This window comes from Bombus vosnesenskii, unplaced genomic scaffold, assembly GCF_011952255.1.
Source record: "Bombus vosnesenskii isolate JDL3184/JDL3185 unplaced genomic scaffold, Bvos_JDL3184-5_v1.1 scf7180000013991, whole genome shotgun sequence".
In the NCBI taxonomy this organism is placed as follows: Eukaryota; Metazoa; Arthropoda; class Insecta; order Hymenoptera; family Apidae; genus Bombus; species Bombus vosnesenskii.
Window position 1 is genome coordinate 122,753 of NW_022883317.1, and position 23,471 is coordinate 146,223.

At 37.9% G+C, this 23,471-nt stretch overlaps 2 protein-coding genes across 26 annotated transcripts in view; one reads left to right on the forward strand and one right to left on the reverse strand.

The window, feature by feature from the left end:
- LOC117239422 overlaps positions 1-23,471 on the forward strand; it is a 168,207-nt gene that overhangs the window by 118,497 nt on the left and 26,239 nt on the right. For 18 of the 25 annotated variants that reach the window (XM_033504939.1, XM_033504946.1, XM_033504943.1 and 15 more), the window contains 2 exons: positions 15,047-15,209; positions 22,210-22,347. In XM_033504939.1, coding sequence (XP_033360830.1) covers positions 15,047-15,209; positions 22,210-22,347 — 301 coding nt within the window. Of the gene's footprint in view, positions 1-13,665; positions 13,729-15,046; positions 15,210-22,209; positions 22,348-23,471 lie in introns of all 25 variants that reach the window. The other 7 variants (XM_033504944.1, XM_033504947.1, XM_033504949.1 and 4 more) reach the window with 3 other exon arrangements.
- Positions 1,589-6,099, reverse strand: LOC117239428. The gene is made up of 4 exons (XM_033504980.1): positions 5,667-6,099; positions 4,840-4,945; positions 4,398-4,606; positions 1,589-2,699 (listed from the first exon to the last, which is right to left on the reverse strand). Exons 1-4 carry the CDS (start codon positions 5,868-5,870, stop codon positions 2,085-2,087), a joined length of 1,134 nt encoding a protein of 377 aa, XP_033360871.1. The 5' UTR covers positions 5,871-6,099; the 3' UTR covers positions 1,589-2,084.

Below are 23,471 nucleotides of genomic sequence, written 5' to 3' on the forward strand. Positions count from 1 at the left end.
AACACAAACGGAAAATAAATAAGGTAAAAGGAAAGCTCGTGGTGTTCGTAGCTTTCCGTTTTCTATTCGATTTCTACGGGTGTCGCAATCACCCGTATTCTCGCGTTTCTTTCGCGAAATTCGATTGGGACGCGCTATGAAACGAGATTGTGGTTCGCCGATCGCAAACTACCGATAGTTAACACGAAGATATTTCTATCAAAACCAGTGAAAACGACTGATGTTTAAAAAATACCTAATAATACAATATTTTTATAATTATTGATTTATTACTCTCTTACGGAAGGAATTACATGTTATATAGTACATTTTTGGTATTATTAATCCATCTGGGGCCATGATCCCTAAACGAAGGTTGACACGTTTATAAAATTCTAGAACCAGTCATTTTGACTGGCGTGGTGTTTCCAGTGTTAGCATCTAGCGATCCAGCTATCGATCCGGAATTTTCCTGATAACTGATATCGTCATATCGAAAAATTGGAAAAACGTATGGCAAGTTGTAGAAAATGGGGAAACTGGTTAATTGGGGTTCGATAAACAGATTGCAGCACCCTTTTACACTTCGACAAGTACCAGTCATTTTCACTGGTATTGGTACAAGTAGCCTTGATGCAAAATTATTTTCAGTTTGAATACATAAAAAATAAAATGTTATTATTTCTATACTCAGAGGTGGGATCGTAACAGGTTATGGGCCCAGGTGCAATAATTAGTTATTATTTTTATTGAAAATATTATTAACAGTAAAAATATCGAGGAGCGCAGAATATAACCAAAAAACAAAAAAAAAAGGGGGTGCGTGATCGATGATTCAGTGTTGAATATCATAAGGACGCTGTATCGAGTATACAATAATTATTTACGTGATAATACAGTTATCAAAAAAAAAAAAAAAAACAAATGTCGAGGGGGGAGTTTAAGTATAGAAATAATAAGACAAAATAAAATTCATTATATTATTCTTTTATTTATCGTCGCGAAAGTCATTACATCATTGCGGAAAAGAATATAACACGAAGTAGAAATTTGAAAATAAAATTGTAAAACCAGTCAATTTCACTGGTGTGGTCGTTCTAGTGTTAACAGCATAACGCATAAATGTCATCAAATCGTCGGAACGTTTTATAAACGTGTTATGTACAATCTGAAATTTCACTAGCAGTGTAACGATTATCGCGATTGTAACAGCAAAATATGAGGCAATCTAAAAATGTATAGAGAAGTACAAGACATTTATTGCAAACATACGTTGTTAATACATACATTGTTAGTGAAAAATAAATAAACAGCGTGAATACTAGTCTTAAACATACGTATACAGTTAGTGCTATACATTGGTATAGATGTTCTCGCATCGTGTGTACGTATTATAGTTTATAAAATAGCATGATCTTTGTTACCCAAAGGTATAGCTTCTGACAAATACCTTGTAACATGTATTAGATTGTCCGAAAAGTTTCTTTCGTTTCATGAGTGAAACAATAGATGCACAACATTTCTTATTTTATACTATTTTATGTATGATCCATTTTGTAGTAATAGAATAAAATAGATCAAACATAATTCAATAAAATAATATAAAAGAAAAAATGTTGTGCATCTGCTACTTCCTTATAAAACGAAAGAAACTTTTGGCATAACCTGATACGTTCACAGATTCGTTTCAGCGACACGACACTTAAATCGTACACTTTCATACCATTCGATAAATATGGAAATGGCAAAGAAATACAGAAATAGTTGGCAACTAAGTGATTGCGGATTTTGTCATTAGGCGGTATTGACAAAATCCGCAATCACTTAATCGCCAAACCGATATAAATACAGAGACGTTGGAACTTCGATACGACGAGTAACTGTGACATTACATGTAAATACGTTTGCACCAATGTTCTATCTTTCACGCGCATATAATACATATGCGTATGGCCATATTGGCGACGACGACCTTACAACTCCAGTCGGATGCCCCACTCTTTAAATTTAAACGCTTTCTCTACGTTCGAAAACGTGGTTACTGGCTGTGTCTACAGCAATTTCGATTCTATCGTACAATGTGAGAGAGCTGCTGCTGCAAATTCTTAGAAATTGCCACAATCGCTGGCAACGTTCTTCAACAAAGCTCCACCAAAAATACGAACCGCTGTTCTGGTCCACGAGATCAACATCAGCTTACCACCGATGTAAGGGCTTCCTCTACCAATTTCACAGTGTGTGTACGACAATGTTATCAATTGCAGTCCTAGAGGTTGATCTTGCAACCTGGACAGTTCTATGCTCGTAGCATCGCGCCATGGGTCGGTCGTTCCAGAAGAGATGGATTTAGCTGTGCCGGTCAGCAGAGGCAGAGACACGGCGTTCTTGTCGTAGCCACGTCCTCGAAGTTTATTAGAATTAGTCGGCAGGAATGTGTAAGGCGTTCTCGTTCGCGTTCCATAATCGATGGCGCGTTGCATCAGTTTCGTTGGAATCCTCGCAAAAAGCGGAACCGTGGCGTAACTCGAGGTGGACACCCGAGTCGAATCGTAGGAGGCTTCGAGCTGGTAGTCTGTGTGCGGGTTATCGAAAGCCGAAGCTAGAAGAAGGTTGAAGCCCAATACAGAACCCTCGATACCGTCCTCCAGCCCTTTGTCAAAGTCCGTGTACTCCTGGCCCAGCACGATGTCTCCTCCACTAGGGATCCTCTGTCCTATCGTCTAAAATCGATCACGAGTTTCGTACAAATAATTTGCCTTTCAGCAGCGTAGTAAGTCAGATTTCTATGGGAAATTCCGCGTAGCGGAGAATAGTCAGAAAATGGGAAATTTCTATCCCTTCAGGCACATTATGTAAGCCGTAATAAAGTATCGTAAAAACACAATCATTTGTGGGAAATCTGATGGGAAAGTTGTAAGAAGCGTGGATGAAGTTGTCAGTGTCCTGAAAGGCGAGTCGAAAATTTTTCGCCTCCACACGAATACGTGAAATGCAAATATTCGAACGCTATTATATCATAAAGCATATATTATAAAGAAAAATCTATAATTTTGTGATGGGGCAGGTAAGAAGATATTGTTGAAGTTGTTAATTAATTACGACGGAACGCGACGAATTAACACTTTGACTGCCACGTTGGTCACGGTTTCTCCTGTGACGCCACGGTGGTCATTGAACCACTTCAACTTCTTACAATTGTAAAAATTGAATGAAAATTGACTGTTTGGGCATTTCGAATATAACCGATAAATAGAAGATACTTTGAAATTAAAAGTGGTCCATTGGACAATCAAACATTTTTATTAGAACATTAATAAAAAAATGAGAAGAAATCTTGCATCTAACGGTGTACTGTGTTAAAACACTTTAAACATAAATGTAGCTTATCGATACAATCTGGACAGGTGATCATCTTTTTGGTCCGATTCATAGCAATTTTTCATCCTAACTGTAACATTCTTTTTATACCACCCTCTGCAAAATTTTCGTGCCAGGTACGCTTGCCCTTCTTTCTTCTGCATTTCGTGATGCAATCTTTGTCGAATAAGTATATTTGACGGCTCTGGCGAATGGCACTGTGTAAGGTGCATTGCGAGTGCCATTCTAAAATCTGATAACTTGATTTTTAGTTTTGTTGCTTGTTTATAGAGCATCATCGCGTTTGAAATTGATGTATCTAACAATAACTCTAAAGCTAATTTTATATACCATTTGAGGGTCCTTCTATGTGGTGTAGAATATGCTATCATTTGATCCGATAAATCTACAGCACATTTTCCTCTCTTGTAATCTACACTACCATTGGTTTATTGCAAACATAATTTTTCTTGCGGACCTGTACCATTTCAGCCGAATGTTTCGTCGAAATCATAAAAATAATCCTAATACTGTTTACTAATATCTTGTACACGTTTCAACAATATATTCCGCGCGTTTTGCCTACGACGAAATAACGAAAGCGAATGGTTTGTTGAAATAAACGAAGCCTTGTTATAATATGTCGCTATCAACTGTTACCGAGGCGTCACGGTGGTCACCCGTGACCACCAGTAAGATAAACGGTCCATTGAGGAAGAATGTTGTTTTATATCGTCAATTTATCATTATTTTGCCATTATATGCTTTGAATAATAAAAATACTCCCGTGACGTCCTGAGATGAAACACGTGATTTTGGCGTGGCAGTCAAAGTGTTAAGGCAAACTATTACGCATTGGCACCACCAACTTCATTTACATTTTTAGAATTTTCCCATTGGGTCTGCCACGAATGATTGCACTTTTGATAACTTACGACCTACTTGGTATGACCTTGGTATGGTGTTGTTAGAATTTTAGACAACAAGTAGCATACGAAGTGATAGAAATTCCTCACTTTCTCATCGTCCTTCTTTGCAAAGTAGATGAAAATTCGACGAACCTGATCGGAATGACCTTGAGCCCAGAGCCGGCCGTTGATCCAGAGTCCATAGAGCCCGGCCTGGTTCTCCCAACTGAGACAGAAATGGTACCATCGATTCTCTAGAATATCGGTCGGCATCGCGAGCACCTGTTTTCCTCCGATCTCAAGGTGAATGCTCTTGCCATGTGGCGCTATCCACGATCGTACCAGTCGCTCTCGCTCGTCTTCTGTCGGAAGCAATCGCGTAAACAGTTATTAACACTTCATCTTTGCAACATTAAATACCACTTGGTCAAGACGAGCGAACGAAACGCGACTAGCCGGCACGAGCCAGCGACTCTCTGAGCGGTGAAAATGCTTTTCGTGGCTGTTTGCTTGGCTGCGTAAAGGCACGAAAGGGGCCAGAAGATAATCACGAAACGGAGAAACGTTCGCATCGACGTTCTTTGAGTCTACTTACTCGAGTAGGAGAATATGGGATGAGAGTGAGTGAGATCATTCGATTGCATCCACAGGCAGAAGGTGAACTCCGTCAACTCCGGCACTGGCAGCTCCCATCGTAGAAACTGCAAATCCACGTTTCCTCTGTTTATACAGATGCAAAAAATCGGCGAATATATGCACGTGGCAATCGAAGAATTGCGCAATTTTACAGCGAGTTCTTGCGTTTTTTAAGCAGTAGACAAATTTTTAAAAATTTATTTCTTCGACACGATGAAAATGTTCACGAATGATGTGGAAAAGTTACATAACGAGATTAGAAAAAAAAAAGAACAGATCGAATGGAAATAACGTGGTAGAAAAAAAGACAAGAACTTTCTATGACCAGGTTTGTTCGATACTGTAACCAAATCAGGCATTTTACTTTTAACGATCTCGGATTCCGTTAAACGTTTCCAGTGGCATACGTTCGATCAAAGCCTTAAATGTGCGTACAGGATTAGCCAATGAACGACTGTTACGATTACGTGTCTGGAATAAGATGATTATGCGTTTCTACATAATCGGTAACGGGGCAACGAACGTAACAAAATCTTGCATCCTATGGATGAACTTAATGAAATTAAATTGACTATGATTTAATCCATCACTCGCTATAACCCAATCAATCTTAATTTGTTAATTTGTCGTACATCTAATCGTACGCGTAATATCTTTTTGTTAATACTTAGAAAAGAATTTCTTTCCCTTCTGAAAAACAGACACTTCGCAAACTTTTGCAAACATCGTAGATCTCATTGTAAAGAAGAAAATGAAGCGATTTCTAAGCTTTCCAAACTTTCTCACCTGAATGTATCCCTTCTGAGTGAGCTCCACCTTGTGCATAGGAGTCTCGTGTTTCTGTTCTATCGGCATCGTTGACCCCCAACATGGAACTATTGCGTAACCCAATAAAATCAAACGAACGGTTTCAATGGCATAATTTCGACGATTGCCGAAAGTTTGAGAAAGTTTCGACGAGTTCTCCGTTCGTCCGCTCGATCCGTTCATCCCTTTAGCCTCTTCCAAGAAGCGATCGTCTGCTAATGGTCGTTCGATTAATCTCGAAACGAAGGATCGTCCTTCTGAGCGAAATCTGGATAATTGCGAGAGTTGGTCGGTTGCTTGTACGTTCGATCTCGAGCAGGAGAAACGAAGCCCGGTGTGGCGAACAGTCGACGCGAGTAAACAACACTAAGCAAGGCTAGTGGCAAGGTAAGGTGGGCGAGCACAGCCCGCGTGAACAGGTTGAATAGCGAAGAGGAAGGAGCACCTTGTCCATGATACCAGTCGACGAATCGTTTGACCGCTAAATTCGAAGTAATTTCACCGTTTCTTTTCACGTACTCGCGTCGTACAGTTACTTCGTACGATGATACTCGCGTTAACGTTCCGCTTGGTTGTTTGTTGTTTCTTGCTTCGTATAAATCGTGTATCATGGACCGTGTTGCGTATTTTCTGCAATTCTTGTTGCTGATCTTGTCTCAGGTTTAACCTAATCTTCCGTTAGTCTTTTGTTTCTCATGTTCACGAAAGAATGTTTCACAAAATTATATTTAGAGCGATTGGAGAAGAGAAAGTAAATCATTGAATTTTTGGAAAGTTTCTCATCGTTGCAATATTAATCGTCTGATGCTATGACGATCTGATCGATGTTTTTTAAAAGGTTTACAAAATTTGCTTTTAATAATCTTCTGTATTATGGTTTTATTATATCTAATTATTTATTATTAATTATATCAATAAACACATTGTACGTCGTATTTTCGTCCATTTTCGTAAATACATACAGTGGCTCATTAAAGTATTCGAACGCTTGCATATGCACGCTTGAATGACCGAAATAATGTACATTAAAGTAATTTGCTTAGAAAAGCAGATGTCAGTAGGAAGATGGAGGTCTTAAGATTATATCAGTAAAATTTGGAAAAGATTGTAAGTGACTGACAAAAGTATTTGAACGCTACATATATTATTCAATTATTTGATATTAATATTTTGTTGGGCCAACTTTAGCAGCAATAGTGTGCCTCAATCGACGTCCCATACTGTAAACCAATGATTTTGTAAAACTACACTCAACGGAGTTCCATATTTTTATAATTTTATCTTTCAATACTTGCTTTCAGATTATCTGAAATTTATTTCATCTTTTTCCCATTTCAGCCTATAAATTTTCAATAGGATTTATGTCTGGACTTTGCGGTGGAGTAATTAACACGTATGGTGTGTTATATACGATTCATTCTTTCACAATTCTAGCAGTATGCTTAGAATCATTATCTTGTTGGAAGTGGAAATCTTTCAGTAATCCTAATTTACGGGCACTTTCTTTAGGTTATTTTTTAAAATATTTGAATACTTATATTAATCAAGTATTCCATCAATAAATATCAAATTTCCGGTGCCACTGGCAGCCACGCACCCCCACACCATGACCGATCCACCTTCGTGTTTCACTGTTTGATGTAAATGTCGAATTTCCAATTCCGTATTTGGTTTTCTCCACACATAATTTTGACCACCCGAGCCAAAAGTGTTAAATCTTGACTCGTCCGAAAAGATGACCGTTCCAAAAAGAATTATCTTTATTAATATAGGTTTTTGCAGAAGTCAATCTTTTTTTATGATTTACCGCATTAATATATGGTTTCTTTCGCGGTACTCTCCATGAAAATCACTGTTTCGTAAGATTGGTCGACATAATTCCGGGTGAACTTCTTTATAAAACATATCAGCTACCATACTTGCGAGTTGAGGAGCGGATGTAGTAGGATTTTTTTTTAATTCGCCAATGATAACTTTCTCCTCTCTTCCAGTCAATTTCTTTGGTCGACGTATCGAGCTTTGTTTGCAAGTGTCCCCTCGTTCTTTGACTTTTTTATATTGTAATGTATCGTTCACTTACTTCTGTTCACAATTCCGGCAATCTCGTTATATGATTTGCCATCCACATGTAATCGGAATATTATTTCTCTTTCACACTTTTCTTTCAGACTTTTTGATATTCATTTTAAATACTATTGTGCACACTTTTACGTTACTGTTACTGGAACGATATCCTAACATCAAGCGAACGTACCAATATTTTCATTTAGCAATGATGTTTACATTCGGTGCAAAGGAAGATGAAAACCTATCAACAGTGTTACAGCTTTAGAATACTTTTGTGAGACACTTGTCATGAATGTTTCTAATAAACGTATCCTAACTCCTGTCTATATTATTCAATCGTTTTCAAATTTTACTCGTGTAATCTTGAGACTTTCCCATCATTATACATGCCAAATTGTTTGAACAAATTAGTTTAGTGCACCTCATTTTTTATTAATTGAAATTTGTAAGTGTAAGCGTTCGAATACTTTCGTCAGCCACTTTATGTACGTACGTGTACGAATCGTTGGTTGAACGAGAAATTTCGCTTGTCCCCAAACTTCAGTGAAGCAGGTGGTCCGCTTGGCAAACGAATCCGGCAACTACTGTGACAAAGTGACAAGCTACTGAATGAGCGAACTCCATTGAAGAAATGGATGGACGTAGCTGGTTAATAGCGAGTGGTGGGGCAAAGTTGTTTTCTTTACCTACTTGACCACAAAGCCTAAAAATTTCCATCAATTTCGTTAATTAATTACACTACTGGACGGTTGCTAGCAGCTTGCTTATTTGTCACTTGCCATTTATTTCACTGGCCGTCACTGTACGAGCCTCGAACGTACACTCTTCGCCAAAAAGATAGCCCAGGTGTGCTATCTTTAAATTTTCAATGACGCGTGTAAAATTTTTCGTCTGTAACTTATAATATGAAAATATTACGAGCTCAGATAATTAAAAATATTATGAGGTTTAGTGTGCAACAAAAAAGTTGTTTTATTTTAAGAACGAAATGATAACACACTCTGTTCAGTAGTTCATGATTTATCAACGAATAAAGATTACAGTACAATATTACATAAATTTGTAAGTATGGGATGCTAAAAAAAATTAAACGAGTCTGAAAAAAAGCAAATTCTTGAACTAAAACAGCAACAGTTATCAGTAGCAGAAATATCGAAAATAATAAGAAGAAATCGTAAAGTAATACGGAATTTCTTAAAAAATGTTGAAGATTATGGCAAAAAGAAAAGTACTGATCGGCCGTCATCGTTATCCCATCGTGATAAGCGAGCAATGTTGAGTGTAGCTTCCAACTGGCAATTAACGACGAAGCAAATAATGGAAAAATCTAGTGTTAGTGCCAGTGTTTCGAGTGTTCGTCGAGTTCTACTATCCTGCGAAGATATTAAGAGGCTAAAATTGAAAAAGGAATCCTTCGTTAACAACGATACACAAAGTAGAACGTTTAAGCTTTGCAAAAGAAACGGTGCATTGGAGAAAGAAACGGAGAAGGGTGCTATTTTCAGACGAAAAAAGATTCAACTTGGATGGTCCTGATGGATCGCAATATTATTTTCATGACATAAGAAAAGAGACAATGTCGGCAATTCGACGACAAATGGGAGGAGGTAGCGTGATGGTTTGGCCCGGCATCGGTTATTTCGCCAAGACAAGTATCAAGTTCATCAATGGCAGAATAAATAATGTCCTATACATAAATTTAATTAGAGTACAAAGGAGATATGCGAAATGGATATTAGGCTTAGATATGACAACACCAAATTATATACTGATAGAAGAATGCAAGATAATAGAAATAAAAGAAAAAGCATTAAAAAGAGCAGCAAGGTACGAAGAGAAAGCCCTAGAATCAAAAAAGGAATTAGTAGAAAGGAGTGTATAAAGGAAAGAGAGAGAGAGAGAGAATGGGGAAATGGCCAAGAAGGGAAAAGAGCAAGAAAGAGAAAGAAGGGACTGGAAGAGGTGAGAAAGGGAGAGACACAGATGGAAGCAAGAAAGGGTGACAGCAGACCAAATTATAGAAGAAAGAAGAAAGAGAGAAGCAGAAGAGAGGGGGAAAGGATAAGGGAATCCAAGTATAATATACACTACAGAAACATAGTCAAAGAAAAATGACCAAAGTACTTAGAAGGGAGGATGAAATGGAAGGACAGGAGAATATTGGCAAGATTCAAATGCGAAAACGAGACCAAAGCAAGGGAATACTGGAAAGAAGAGAGGAAAACAAGATGCAGACTATGTAGAAGGAAAGAAGAAAACCTGAGACATGTAATAGAAGAATGTGAAATAACGGGAGGACCAAAGGACATAGGAAAAACGCTACGCGAGACTGGAGAAGGTTTAACAGAACTGAAAGCAATAATAGAGAAGAGAAGGGCAAACGACAGGAAGGATGCACAGCAAGGAGGCTAAAGACCAATGTGGCAATAGTTTTTAGTCATTAGTTGCTAATTTATAGTTTCTAGTTTTAGTTTTCAGAGGTAGAATAAGCAAGGTAGTGTAATAGAATAGAGTGGAAAAGAGGGGAGGTAGACACACAGGGTGGTTGGTAACTGGTGGTACAAGCGGAAAGGGGGTGATTCTACGCGAAAAAAGAAGTCGAAAATATAGAATAAAAATTTTTCGTTCGAGGCTTTGCTTTCGAGAAAATCGACTTTGAATTTTCGCTCGGTACGCGTCCACTTTATCACGTCTCGTTATAACGGATCTCACTGTAGATCGTCGTCTCGATGGAAAAATTAAAAAAAAAAAGAAAAAAATTTTTATTCCATATTTTCGACCTCTTTTTTCGCGTAGAATCACCCCCTTTCCGCTTGTACCACCAGTTACCAACCATCCTGTATAAGAAGAGAAATAGACATAAGAGATGTAAAACCAAAAGTTCGTCCACAACCGAGAGGACTAAGCAATAATAATAGAATAATAAAAAAACATAAATTTAATCGAAGAACAAATAAATACTCATGCAGAACGCATTTCTGGACCTGATTACCTAACCTGAGCTCATAATGTTTTCGTATTATACGTTACAGACGCCATTTAGACAAACTTTACACGCGCCATTGAGAAATTAAAGATAGCACGCATGAACTACTTTTTTGGCGAGGAGTGTAGCTGAAGGAGTTCGAAAGAAATCGAAGAAGTCGTTAGGATTTAAAGCCGCGGCATTTACAATTGCTTTGTCGATTGGCCACTCTCCTCTCGCTGCTATTCAAACGATGACGCATAGGACGAAATGGTTTTCGTTCGAAATAACAGGCACGTAGTTAAGCGATAGATCGGTTTGAGGCTCGTATAACGATTGCGCAACTTTGAAAGCAGAGCTAGGATATTAGACAGTGAAAGAAGCCATTTCAAAATATCAGCATCCTATAAAAAACATAGTGTTGCCTGGCTAATATTTAGGCAGCTCCTTCGCCTGGTTAATAAACATAAACTTATGCAACTGTTTCAAGAGAGCAACAATCCGCGTTTTTGTTTATATGTTACTCAGCAAAATAAGAAAAATCAAATTTCTCCTATCCTTTTGATTTTGCGATCGTTCTATTATTATAAACAAATGTTAACTTCGTATTATTTTTACCGTATTGTGTCTTATTAAATGGCTATTGGACACGAGGTATATTTAGATAATTTTCGATCGAATATTTTCAACAGCTGTGTACGAGGAAATAACAAATCAAAGTAAAGGCAAAGAGAAAGCAACTAGACGTCAAATTTAAAATATTGAGTTAGATTGTATTACCTGGGCGTAAATTACCGCTCTCACTAAACGATAAACTTTTCCTATATTACGTCATTTTCGTATCAATTTCGAATATTACATATCGAATTTTATGAAAAACAAGGAAGAACACTGTGCAGAGACCGAACGAGTTTCGCATGGAACCGGCTTTTACTTAAAACACGGACCATGCAATTTCTTTGTAGCTTTAGATGGATGAAAAAAAGGTTCCGTTTAAAAATATCACCTCGAAAGCTCGTGACAAAATGACTTTGAGAAAGGGCTCCTTCCAGCGCTACGCGTGCCCTTGCGTGCAATGGTAGAACTTTGTCAACTGGAAGATCTTTCCATAAGATGGTAAAGAAGACCCAAATAAAAATTTACGTGATCTCGTGTATCTAAGACGTCAGCCTATTTATGTACGTAAATGCAAGTGTCACAAAGCTTTTACGGAATTTGTTCACGTTGCAACGTAGTTATCTGCATGTGTGATCTGTCTCGTTGGTCGAAGTAAACGCGAAAGTTTGCCGAGACTTGACGAATCGTAAAATCAGAGTGAAATCGACGACACGTCGGTTTACCGCGACCTTCGCGTAAAAACGAGACGAGAAGACACAGTCTGCCTTGATTTACACGAATATTATCTTCGTCATCGTTGGACGAAACGACACCGCGACTATGTCCGCGTCTCCTTCTTTTGTTTGTCTTGCGCGCGTTTCCTCTCAAACCGGAACGTTCGCATTTTCACAAAAATGAACACATAAGATTCTTGTCGTCCGAGGATCGAATGCACGCTCGAAATGCTTTGCGTATTACTTTCTACCGGTAGTTGCTTGCATACGTTTTTTCTCCGCCAGTGAACACACGCAAGAGTCGAAACTTGCCACAACTAAAAAATGAAGATATTCTTAATACTTTGCTGACCGATAGCTGATTAATCGACTTCTTGTCGCTGACGCTTACCGACCGATAGCCTATTAATCGGCTGTTTGTCGCCGACGCTTACCGATCGATAGCATATTAATCGGCATTTTGTCGCCGACAATCTTTCTCATTATTTGAGCAGTAATTTGTTATTTAGTACCAAGATACCTTGCTCAGTTGCGTCAGTTGCGTTGTTTTGTAAGCTTCCACAGTTTTATATCAATTTGAAAAACTTACCGTTCGCGATGAACGAAAAGAATGGTATCGAAGAGTCTAAACCGAAACAAAGCCAGCGTCAGGGAGAATCTGCGCCTGAGCTGCCGGTCGGACGTGCGTATGCTGTTGAACCGCTAGCGGTCGGTAAAGTGTTGACAATTTGAATATGCTCACGTTGGAACAAAGCGTAGAACCAAAGAGGACGTGGTCGTACTTTTGAACCCTCCATCGGTATATTTGGTGGTTTTCGACTAGTAATTTTAAGTAAACTCGCATTTTTTCCATATCTTTGTTTAAATTTTGCTCTGCTTAAGAAAAGCTAACACGGTGAAACTATAGGATGATGTTGTAGAAACTGGGCAGAGTATACAAGAATTTTTGGGGATTTTTTGGAACACAAAAGTCTAAGGAAAGCTGCATTAAACGACAGTATGTGCAGACGATAGAGTTAAAATGTTCGATCGGTTCGTTGATCGTTCAGAAATCTTGGAACTGTTTAAATTATATGTTTTTAATTATCTGTTAGAAGGAGGCAATTTCTTCGTATAGCTGCATATCGGAGGATAGCTTAGGTAACTTGGATCGTATCAGGAGATTTTGTTCAACTGCGTACGACGTTACCGAAATCGTTGATTTCTTTTTTGTTAATATAATAGAATTATATATAATAATAATAGAATATAATAGAATATAATAGAATTTCCTCTGAAGTATGCATATTAATTTATATAAAATTGTACAAATCGTGGCTTAAAAATTAGCGCTCGTTCTTTTATATTTCGCGTCATGTACTGGTGTAATTCGTTAAATAAATAAATAAATAAATAAATAACATGCAATACACGTAAACCATGTAACCAAGATTTAGTTCATGGAATCGACAAGTTACAAGTTTATCTTATTAGAAAAACCTTTTTCATTTCTACGAGATTTTTCTCATTCTAACAGGATACTCGAACTTTAGCATTTGAACAAATTTCATCGGTTTTATTATCAAACTTGTTACCATTATACAAGAGAGAATTTATCAATACTAATAATTTGTAGGTGTTATCGACGCTCCATTCACGTTGCATATCGTTGGAATTAAACCATGATCTGCTTGCCAATGTAAGGAATAATACATAAATGGAGATAATCTAATTTTAAGATCAACAGCACATCCAAAAGCAACAGTCGATAGCATGGTATTAATGTAACACAGCACCACTCCATAATATCTCAATATACTGCGAGGTTACCCTTTTTATATTATAATTCTATTTGTCTGTAAAATTATACCTATTCTATCCTTATTATTATGTATAGTATATATGTATATATATATACATTACTTTACACATTTACGCATGCAGATACACATACATACATGCTACATCGAATATACTTAGTACCTTATGCATACATGTATTGGGTTGGCAACTGAGTGATTGCAGATTTTGTCATTACCACCTAATGGCAACTAATGGCAGATTTTGTCATTAGGTGGTAATGACAAAATCCGCAAACACTTAGTTGCCAACCCAATATATCAGCCTCCTTGGTAATGCAAAATAGATTCTGTCTTACCATTGTAGTATATACTATGGCATTTTAGCCATGGGATTCTGACTGAAATGCGAAAATGCAAAGATCTATCATCTTTTGTGTACAGTGGAGTCTGCGGGACATGGGTTATCCGAGTCCCGTTTAACCGATGTTTGAACTTTGCCACAACTGCACTCTCCCTTTTTTTCGAAAATTTAACGTAAAGAGCACAAAACAGTAAATAAACGACTATTGTTAATGCTCAAATGATCAAATAAATAGTAGGATTTATTGAATCAATTAAATAGTTAATTCGTGTTAAATATTGGGTTGGCAACTAAGTGATTGCGGCTTTTGTCATTAGCTGATATTGACAAAATCCGCAATCACTTAGTTTCACCGATGTTCCGTATTATTCGAGATACTTTGAACTTTGTCAAAATTCCACTCTTCCCTTTTTTTTCGAAAATTTAACGTAAAGAGCACAAAAGAGTAAATAGGCGACTATCGTAAATGCGACTGATCAATTAAATAGTTGGATCGATTGAATCAATTAAATAGTTAATCAATGTTAAATATTGGACTTACAACTAAGTGATTGCGGTTTTTGTCATTAGCTGGTATTGACAAAATATTGCCATCCCAATATATCTGTAATATTACACAATCAAAATGTTTCTTATGATCTTATTATCCGAGTTTTCGATTATCCGATAGCCTTGGTACGCTTGATGGGCTCGGTGCACATCAGCTCGGATAATCGAGACTCTACTACTGTCATTGCTATGTACATGTGTATAATGTCCCGTTTAATATGTGTCCCTTTCGCCTCAACTACCACTTGTCGTATCAGTCGATTATGTCAGACGAGTAACGTTTCGACGCGCCATCTGTGTTTTAGACGGCAAAGAACTCGACTTCCGGAAACAGCGGATACTACGTCGGAGGAAGCAGCACCCTGCCACGCGGAGGCCAACTAATGAGAGCGTACAGTCCTGCGGCGTCGTCGGTAGTCGGAGGACCCAATGCAACGCCTACTCAACCGAAACCTCTCGCCACTCCAGGTACACGAAAATCCGCGATACTCGAGACTCAGCCTTAAAAAGCCGATCACGCTAGGTCCACTGTCCACGAAGCGTCCCGCGCCTGTCTAATAAGCGTATTAACACTAGAACTACCGATAATTAACAGGAAGATATTTCTATCAAAACCAGTGAAAACGACTGGTCTTTAAAAAATACCTAATAATAGAATATTTTTATATTTATTGATTCATTACTCTCTTACGGAAGGAATTACATGTTACGTAGTACATTTTTGGTATTATTGGTCTATCTGGGGCCATGATCCCTAAACGAGAGTTGACACGTTTATAAAATTGTAAAACCAGTCATTTTGACTGGTGTGGTATTTCTAATGTTAGCATCTAGCGATCTAACGATCGATCCAGAATTTTCCTGATAACCGATATCGTCATATCGAAAAATTGGAAAAACGTATGGCAAGTTGTAGAAAATAGGGAAACTGGTTAATTGAGGTTCGATAAACAGATTGCAGCACCCTTTTACACTGACAAGTACCAGTTATTTTGACTGGTATTGGTATAAGTGATACAAAATTAGCTTCAGTTTGAATACATAAAAGACAAAATAAAATTCATTATATTGTTCTTTTAGTTATCGTCGCGAAAGTTATTATATCATTGCGGAAAAAATATAACATGAAGTAGGAATTTTAAAATGAAATTGTAAAACCAACATTTTTCTTTGTTATTATCAATTAATGTTTACCTGGAATTATTGCCAATTAGTTGCACCACTTTTTCTGCCTTTATAAACTACAGTATATAATGAAATACACGAATTTAGTGGTATTGAAATTAATTAAAAAGTTACACTGTCAGTTATGGGTAATTAAAGTTATTGGATTGGCAACTAAGTGGTTGCGGATTTTGCCATTATCACCTAACGACAAAATCCGCAATCACTTAGTTGCCAATCCAATATAATCGAACGATAGCAAACTGTAAAAGAATATTGAAATGCATTATGAATTTTTAATTTCACCATCAAGTCCTGTTATTTATCTTTAATCATCGTTAATGTTTTCAATTTTACCTATATTTTTTTACACTTTTAAATACTTTCAATTTCACGTTTTCTATAAACAATACGTGCAATCATTAAAGAAAATCACCACCGCAAAATGTACTTCACCGCTTAAATCATTTTTAGACTCGTTTGTTTCTTAAGTAACGAACATTAGTGCTCGATACTTGGAAAAATTCGACGTGCACAGCGTTATAGATTGGCTTGGCGGTTGGCTAAGTGTTAAGACGATTGTCTGCAGATATCCGTCACAGCCAATCTTTTTGTGCTGCGGATTTTCCAACAAACACGGACTTGGCGTAAACTTACAATTACCTTTACTGTACGTTTTATGAACTAAACAGCAGCGTAGACGTATCGTCGTCTCCAATAGACGACGCTTACGCTTCTATGAAACGACGCTTCGTGATCAGTGGACCGGGCAAGTTCTCGAGGATGAGAATCGCGTGGTTTCGGGAATCGAGTCTCGAGCGTCAATTGGTCGCTTTTCCTCCTGCCTGTGCTTGTCATGTTTGCTCCATGCTTGCACCACGCTCTCCCTTCAGCTTCAGCCGACTTTCCACGAAGAATGCATCCGCCCGACGACATTGCAACGATTCTCGTCGTGTGTTCGGACCTGCAGGTGTCCGGAACGACATAGACGGCTGATTAATTCCTCTGCTCGCTGCATTCTCCGCACGCTGTCACTCGTTTCAATCGGATTTATTTTAACCGTCCGATGCTCCTAACGTTGCTGCATACTCGTTGTTACTCGTCCTTCACCTCGCTTGTTACTAAAAAAACGCTCGATCGTTCCTCTTCTCTGTGGCGGTCGAACGAGTCTCGCGTTGCCTCCGTTGCAACGATTCGGAGGAGGTGACGCGAAATATACAAGTACACAGGGTGTTCCTCGCAACTAGGCCAAACCATATGTAAGTTTCAGACGATGGAATATAGACGAACGTTTCGCTAAACACGTTTACAGCGATTAAAGAGATTATTTTCTCGTAGACATTTCTTTCAAACTGTTCCAATGTTTTGCTTAATGAAATCTTTTCCTATCTTCCACTATTTCTATGTTATGGTTTGATCTAATTACAGCAGTCGCCGTGTACGTTGGCTGAGGAAAGTATTTGAACGCTTTTAAAAAGCTTTTACGTCTATAAAACTCGAGTCTCGTAACAATGCTAAATGAAACTTCGAAATGTCTCGTACGATACACGCAATGTACAGAGCGTTTCAGGACACGTTGGGACTACGATTCTGCAGACTAAAATAAAAAGAAACTTCCGTACAAACATACGTATGCTCGGTACGACCTTGTTTTCCAGTTACAGCTCATTTCGTGTTCTAATAGTTGCTTATATATCGCCAGAGAAACTGCTTCAAGCCACAACTTCCAGTTTCAATACAAACGTGTATACGTCGTTTCATGGATTTTCAACTCGTTTGAACTGACCTGGTCTTGGACGAATTTGTCGGTGATTTTAGTCGACGTGTGACAAAGTGTTGAAACACTGTCAACGTTCACTGTGACGTTTTATTATAAAGTACGGACTTTAAAGCAGCGAATTCAAGCTTGGAGATGAAGCTAGCCAGGATGTGGGGCCAGCACGACCCATCCATTTGTCAGGAAACAGTCGGCCCAAGTAACGTTTTAGGAGCTGCATGGCACAACAACCACATACGTTTTATCATATCCATCACGTGACATTCAATCTCGTCGTATCTGCACGAAAGTCTGTTCCGTGGAAAAATAAAGTTGTGACTCGAAAACAAGGTCATACGGAGCATGTACGTTCGTACGATCTTTATTCCCCTCATTTTAGTTTACTAAATCAGCTCCTGCAGTACTTGTCACGTGCTGTAAAATGCGCCATATTCAGAGACCAGATTGGGCAACTAAGTTATTACGGGTTTTGTCATTAGGTGGTATTGACAAAATCCGCAATTACTTAGTTGCCAAGCCAATATTACCAAGCAAATTTCAAAAGCTTTTTACGAATATCTCGGAAATTAAAGCCGAGCAGCGGTAACATATATAGAAAAAAATTGTTCAGAATGACGAGTTTGACGAGGTATTTCAACGTCGTTGAAATTGGTGAGCAGGCCACGCTCTAAATATTTGTCATATTTATATTTTTATTCAAATGATTTTGATTACGAATGGCCGTTTTCTTTATCAATGGCGGACAATTTTTCAATGGTTATCGGTAACCAAACTAACGATTTAACCAAAAAGAACGTTAATGGTTTATCGATACCAGCATTCAAAAAAAAATTTTAATCTTTTATGATGGTTATTCGTAATCGAAACAGTTGAGGCTTAACCCATTTTCAATCGCTTTCATTAACACTTTGACTATCACGTTCCTACAATTGTAAAAATTGAATGAAAATTGTCAGTTAGGGCATTTTGAATATAACCGATAAATAGAAGATACTTTGAAATAAAAAGTGCCCCACTGAACAATCAAACATTTTTATTAGAACATCAATAAAAAAAAATGAGAAGAAATCTTGCATCTAACGGTGCACTGTGTTAAGGGGGTATTCTGGTCTAGAAATTTGAAAAAATCGAAAATTTTTTTCCATATTTCCAAAGTTTAGACATTCAAGAATATGCCCTTAAAAGGATTTTTCAAAATTTCAATTATTTTATGAGTTACAGCCATTTTTGAGACGCAGCATCTGCTTCGGTCCAACCGGAACAAATGAACAGTAGACGGTAGACATTGTCCGAGTAAACTTGTCTCAAAACTTTAAACGCGTTTTTCTCGAAACTACTTTTTTCGAGTTGGCGTGCATGATATCTCAAGTTCTAATGAACCGATTTATTTTAAATTTGGTCTGAATATTCCTTATATACTCCTCTATCGTCCGGACTACGCTTAGCTCAAAATCTTTAATATTACTATCTTTAAACGTTCGGAATTGTCAAAAAAACGTGCGAATTAAGAAATTTTTTTTCAAACGGCCGTCATTTTGTGAAAAAATGTTGTATTGACTTTTCCAAAATTCAAACGATAGCGGCATCCATACTAATTAAGAATCTGTTCGCTTTTTTTGGTTTCAAATGACCAGAAGGGTTGATATGCATGCCACGACACCCCATTTTTTTGGCAGCACCCACTTTGCCAGCTCATAACTTTTTAAATATTGAGTTCTTTTTTTCAGTGAATTTTTTACGTAATCTCGAAATATCAATAAACAAATGCTAAAAAGGAGGATAGCAAAAATATTTTTTGTTTCGCTCTACAGAGCTTCAAAAATCGCCCGAAATTCATGCCTCTAGACCAGAATACCCACTTAAAACACTTCAAACATAAATGTGACTCATCGATACAATCTGGACAATAGGTGATCACCTTTTTGGTCCGATTCATAGCAATTTTTCATCCCAACTGTTTAACATTTTCGTGCCAGGTACGCTTGCCCTTCTTTCTTCTGCATTTCGTGTCGCAATCTTTGTCGAATAAGTATATTTGACGGCTCTGGCGAATGGCACTGTGTAAGGTGCATTGCGAGTGCCATTCTAAAATCTGATAACTTGATTTTTAGTTTTGTTGCTTGTTTATAGAGTATCATCGCGTTTGAAATTGATGTATCTAACAATAACTCTAAAGCTAATTTTATATACCACTCGAGGGTTCTTCTTTGTGGTGTAGAATATGCTATCATTTGATCCGATAAATCTACAGCACATTTTCCTCTCTTGTAATCTACACTACCATTGGTTTATCGCAAACATAATTTTTCTGCGGACCTGTACCATTTCAGCCGAATGTTTCGTCGAAATCATAAAAATGATCCTAATACTGTTTACTAATATCTTCTACACGTTTCAACAATATATTCCGCGCGTTTTGCCTACGACGAAATAACGAAAGCGAATGGTTTGTTGAAATAAACGAAGCCTTGTTATAATATGTCGCTATCAACTGTTACCGAGGCGTCACCAATAAGATAAACGGTCCATCGGGGAAGAATGTTGTCTTACGTCATCAATTTATCATTATTTTGCCATTATATGCTTTGAATAATAAAAATACTCCCGTGGCGTCCTGAGCGAAACATGTGATTTCTGCGTGGCGGTCAAAGTGTTATTTAGCAACGACTCCCATCCATTTGAATAAAAACTCATTTCTGCTTGATGATTCTGTGGCATACAATTTTCAAAATAACCGTGTCGCTACAGGAAAAGCTCGTCACAAATGTTGGAATACTTTCCTCAGCTTGTATACTCGTTCGCATCGTTTGATGGAAAGTAACGCACCGATCCAACGCTTTTCGTCCCTTGCGGATGCAAGCACCGAATCCTTGTGCAATGTACACGCGCCGTCCGTGAGATCGGCGATCGCGTGAGGTCGTCTCGATTGCGCGAACACGTTCGTCGACTCGAGTCCCGACTGTCGTCTGACAAACTACGATCGACGACCATCCGCTTCGCGCCTTTGCTACGACGCCCTGGAAAAGTGCATAATACACAAGCAATCTTGGAGTAACGACGCTTTAAAGGGAAAAAACTGTTCGTTTGTGACATCTCATTAAGAACAGTGTAAAATAGTGATTTATTCGTTACAATACATAAGATGCATTTTGTCACGCGTATAGACGAAGCATGTGTTACGAAACGCCCCATTTTAAAATCGAAAGTTAAAAACAATTAATATTTCCTGTTGGTTTTTTCATAAATTCGGTTACGTAGTTGTGAAGTAATTAGGTTGATGCACGATATGCGCCTGTTTCTCGTTATGAAATTTGACATAAATCGATGCATTCGATGATTAATAAGGGAGATTTATGATGAAAAATATAAAACTTCTTTATCGCGACGTTAATATATAATCAGAAAGTTCGTACGGTTTCTTTACGTAAACTTCAATTTGGAAAGATGGTTTCTAGAAATTAGCATTTTGGAGCGGTTTAAGACGTTTCCTGCTCCATCTAAGCGATTCTTTAACGCGTAAATCACTTTAATTACTTTAAGGAGAATTATAAATGAACAAATGTCCGACTTGTTTTATTGGAAAATTCATATTTCGCAATAACGAAACGAAATAGTTTTTGAGAAAGTTTTGTCGAACGACGTAGGAATTATTTTGATTAAATATACGACGTTTTAGAAATTCGAGTCTTGTCGTACAGAACGACGTTTCATATTCGCCTATCTAATAATAACAAATTAGTGGTTAGAGTAGAGCCTGCGTTATACGAACATCCGCTGTGTGAACGTTTTATTATATGAAACGTACGAAAGTGACAGCAATAAAGAAGATGATAATGATGTGTCACCTAATTTACAGGCATTTACACGTCTGAAAACTGTGAGCTGTTTTCAAGCCCACGTAATTTATTCAAAAAAGTTTGCCATCTAGCAGTTCGATTTCTTTAATTTCGTTAAAAGAAGGATATTGCCTTTTTGATTTTATATTCTACGTATGCTGTTACCTACAAACAAATTGCATTAATTTTATTTCATTCCATCTCAAGTATTAAATCAGACCGACTGACAACTGCTGATCGTTTTGTCACGCAAAAATTCTCTTTCATCTGCCAATACCTTTGTCCTCCGATCAATTCGTATAACGTACGCTGTACAACGATCGCGTATAATACGAGAGAAAATTATATAGGCAAAACCTGTTTGCCCATGTAAAGGTACAATTTTTTTATAAAATGGGGCTATTTATTTATGCAGGAAACACAGCGTGTTATATAGAACATCGATTTTCTCACGTTCGTCGTCTAATTCGCCAATATTCTCCGATTATTGGCTTGGCAACTAAGTGATTGCGGGTTTTGTCATTACCACCTAATGAGAAAATCCGCAATCACTTAGTTGCCAACCCAATATTTCCGAGTCGCGATACCGTGCACTTTTACCAGTCGCGAATTAGCAAAGGAACGAACGTCGGGCAGAAACGCGACGTACACCGGACCAGCTGGGTACATTGGTTTTTGTTTGGTTTTCCGGATGGTTGGATAGGTGGTGGCGGGGTGCCGCCGGCCAAGCCGCTTCGCAGCTACCAGTGTGGTAAGAGTCCCCTTGGAAGCCTCGGGGGCTCGGCTCGCTTCTCTAGAGACAGCTCGGTCTCCCTCTATAGTATAGCAGGTCAGTAGTAGCCTTAAAACAACCCTCTGGAAACCTCGGACCAGAGTTGGGCAAAATTGATTCGAACGACGAATAACAAATAAAGATGAGGAAATTTGAATTGAATGTTATTCGCGAATTTTATTTTATTTATTATATATATATATATATATTATTTATTATTTGTTAATGTATATTAATATACAGGGTGGTTGGTAACTGGAGATACAAGCGGAAAGGGGGTGATTCTACGCGAAAAAAGAAGTCGAAAATATAGAATGCAAATTTTTTTTTTTAATTTTTTTAAAAATCTACAGCGAGATCCGTTATAACGAGACGTGATAAAGTGGACGCGTACCGAGCGAAAATTCAAAGTCGATTTTCTCGAAAACAAAGCCTCGAACGAAAAATTTGTATTCTATATTTTCGACTCCTTTTTTCGCGTAGAATCACCCCCTTTCCGCTTGTACCAATCAATTACCAACCATCCTGTATATTATTTATTATATATTATATTTTACTTTCTATTTATTTCGACTGGTTGTGCGCGTAGAGATAACCAGGCGAATATAATTACGCAAATTTTTAGTAATTTTGTTACTTACGGTTAGAAAATACGCTGACGAAATATAAATTGGTTAGAAAATTAGAAACTGAATTTTGGAATAATTTGTTTCTCGAGGTTAATGTGCGGTAAAAGGATTGGCATTTGTGAACGACTAGTCTTGATGCAAAATGACACATAACGAGGTATCGATGAATAAATTTCGAATAATTTATTTGTCTAGATAGAAGTCTACTCGAACTATGCCCAGCTCTGCCTCTCGGTCCTTTTCAGTCGATCGCGACCGGCTCTCTGCGTTAAGTTTGCCCGATTTTCGATCCGCGATCTTTCTCGATGCCAAACCCGATATTTCTCTCTCTCCGGTGGCGTGGCTCGTTCGAAGATCGAAACTGTGTGTGGAGAAAAGAAAACGAGGTCGAGGGTTTCCGTATTGGGTCGTTAGACAATACGCGATCTCGTGGTCGCTCGGATTCGTACGCCAGAGTTGACACGGATGGATCCGCTGGCAAGAAGATTCACAGCCGGTAGAAACTCGGCTACGAACCGAGGGGCGAGGAACTCACTGTTTTATCGAGCAAAA

Excerpts from the sequence above, each read along its gene's own strand:
- LOC117239428 (XM_033504980.1), bottom strand. The coding sequence starts at position 5,870 with ATGAACGGATCGAGCGGACGAACGGAGAACTCGTCGAAACTTTCTCAA. Across the intron at positions 4,946-5,666 it reads CTCAGAAGGGATACATTCAG|TTTCTACGATGGGAGCTGCC; the intron begins GTGAGAAAGTTT and ends GTGGATTTGCAG. Across the intron at positions 4,607-4,839 it reads TCCCATATTCTCCTACTCGA|AAGACGAGCGAGAGCGACTG; the intron begins GTAAGTAGACTC and ends TGCTTCCGACAG.